General features: G+C 35.3%; 1 protein-coding gene across 1 annotated transcript; it reads left to right on the plus strand.

Moving 5' to 3' along the window:
• Positions 1 to 462: 462 nt before the first annotated feature.
• Positions 463 to 777, plus strand: LOC133032137 (secreted RxLR effector protein 161-like). The gene has a single exon (XM_061105986.1). It carries the CDS (start codon positions 463 to 465, stop codon positions 775 to 777), a length of 315 nt encoding a protein of 104 aa, XP_060961969.1.
• The last annotated feature ends 1984 nt before the right edge of the window (positions 778 to 2761 follow it).

Consider the following 2761-nt stretch of genomic DNA (forward strand, 5'->3'; position numbering starts at 1 on the left):
GTTGATGACATACTGATTCTTGGAAAAGAAAAGAGTGAGATCAAGAAGATCAAGGGCAAGCTCAGTGAGGAATTTGATATGAAAGATCTTGGCAAGGCTAAGAAAATCTTGGGGATAGAAATTGATCAAAGCCAGAATAGAATGATCAAGTTATCACAAACTGACTACTTGAAGAAAATACTTGAAAAGTTTGGGATGGACAACTCAAAGGTAGTATCTACACCCCTGGCTCCTCACTTCAAGCTCTCTCAATCTCAGAATCCCCAAACTAATGCTGAAAAGAAGCTCATGGAGAAAGTATTATACATCAGCATTGTTGGGAGCTTGATGTATGCCATAGTTTGTACCAGACCAAACCTGGCTCATGCTCTAAGTGTAGTGAGCAGATTTATGGCTAACCCAGGAAATGCTCAATGGACAGCGGTTAAATAGATACTTAGGTATATTAAAGGCACACTAAACATGGGAATATTCTACAACAACCAAATAGAAACTGCTGAAGAAGTTGTAGGATATGGTGACAGTGACTATGCTGCCAACATACACACAAGAAGATCTCTAACTAGACTGGTGTTCACTGTTTTTGGTGGAGCAGTCATCTGGAAATCAAACCTACAAAAGGTAGTTGCTCTTTCAACAACAGAAGCAGAGTACATGGCAGCTGCTGAAGCCTTCAAAGAAGCACTCTGGTTGAAAGGTTTGACAGCAGAACTTGGCTTAAACTCCAACAACATAACCATATACTGTGCTAATCAAAGTGCACTCCACTTGATTTAAAATCCTATGCTACATGAAAGTTCTAAACATATAGACATAAATTTTTACTTTATTAGAAAAATTGTAGCTAAAGGAGAGGTTCAAGCCAAGAAAATCAGCAGTGATGACAACCCTACTAATATGTTGACAAAAAAGTGTCAACTTGACCAAGCTTAAACATTATTTAAGTCTACTCAACATCTGCAAGAGTTGATTCCTATCTATATGTTCAAATGTGCTACACACATCATATTCCTTCTAAAATCTAAAATGACTAAACTAAGGTGGATTTGTGGTGTTTTAGTTCAGCCATTTTATGTTTTATCTTAGCTGATGTGTCACTAACTGTTTTGACAGTTGGTACCCGAGTTTGTTGTCTAAACAAACAACCAATTATACCTACTATAAATAGACCTTGTAACACACCTTTTTAGTTATGTTGAATAATTCAGAATTTTAGTAAGAAAGAGAGTGAAAATGAGGGATGTATAAGGGAATCAAGTGTATTTGATCTTGGTTCCCCATTGGTGAGGTTCTTGTGTAATTTATACTCATCCATTCTCTATTGTATCCAAGACACTCTTGTACTGATTTCAACATCAATAAAAGGTCTATGTTTATCTACTCTTAGTATTAATTTTTCTCTTTGTTTTGTTCATTAAGTTGTTGGTTTCATCATCACAGTTTGTGATCAAACTGTTTTGGTTATTTTTATTTTTCTTTTGATTGCTGCATTGTGTTCTTGAGAGTGGTTTATTCCACTACACAATCTTAAGGGAATTGTCTGTGTCTAGAATCCATTTTGAGTTCTCCAAGTCTAACTAATGAGTGTGCCACATATAAGATGAACTAAATAAAGGCTATTTACACATGCGTTGAGAAGTGTGATGAAGAAGTGCAGCAGATTGGAACAGAAGTATATGCTTGGAAGACCAATTTCCTTTATGAAAAGCCAAGTGAGGAATAGAACAACTAACGGAAGCTACTGAAGGGATGGAGAAGGAATCTGCATCACGTAATTCCCTTTTTAGTTATATATATATATAAACTCTTTTTGAGTTTTCTTCTGATTTTGTAACTTTTGGTTTAGTTATTTCTTTCATTTTAGCTTATTGCTTCAATGTAGACAGCTTAACCACAGACAACTTATATGTAATATAATGGTCACATAATGAAATTCAATCAATGTACTGGTTTGATCAGATTCAGATCAAAGGTAGCTGCTGGTTGGTAATATGTTTAGCTTCGTACCCTTAATGTAGTTATATTCAACTTTCTTTCGAGGGTGCCATATGATGGGTAATGGTTGTTTTTCAACCATGTGAAAATATGGTTGTATTTTTCAACCATGTGAAAAAATTACAATGGTAATTTTTGACTTGAGGCATATGCACATTTTCAACTATGCATTTAATGCAAGATTGATTTTTTGTGTCTTGTTCATACATCCAAGGAGGCCTATAAATAGAGCTCCATCCCTTTCATTTGTTCATCCCATTACAGCCATCACAAGCTATTTCAAGACTGAAGAGTGAGGCTCTTGAGAGAAAAATAGTGAGAATACCTCTTAGTAAGAGAAATCTAAGAGAGTGAGAAAAAGAGAGTTCCTACAAAATTATGAGAAATATTTTGTAGAGAGATGGTGAGATTGCGCACTAGTGAGTGTGAGAGATTTGAGTGTATTCCTCAAGTATTTGTCAAAACTTGAGAGTGTAATATTGTGTACCCATTAGTATTGTTATAGTGGAAGATTTACCGTAGTTTTTATTAGCCACGAGATAACTTCTTGGCGTGCATTTAGTTTTTTGATTATTATTCGTAAAGTACTATTTACATTGGAAGATATCCAAAAATTCTAAATGTGCTCTGTGATTGCAGATTTGACTGATCTTTCACATCAGAAAGGAATTTTAGAGTCCCCATTGTATTTTCCCGCAAATATTGATCCTGAAGGGGAATTGGAATACTGTCATTTATTCCCAACACCATAATGGGTGGGGAATAG

The sequence above is a fragment of the Cannabis sativa genome, chromosome X (assembly GCF_029168945.1).
Source record: "Cannabis sativa cultivar Pink pepper isolate KNU-18-1 chromosome X, ASM2916894v1, whole genome shotgun sequence".
In the NCBI taxonomy this organism is placed as follows: Eukaryota; Viridiplantae; Streptophyta; class Magnoliopsida; order Rosales; family Cannabaceae; genus Cannabis; species Cannabis sativa.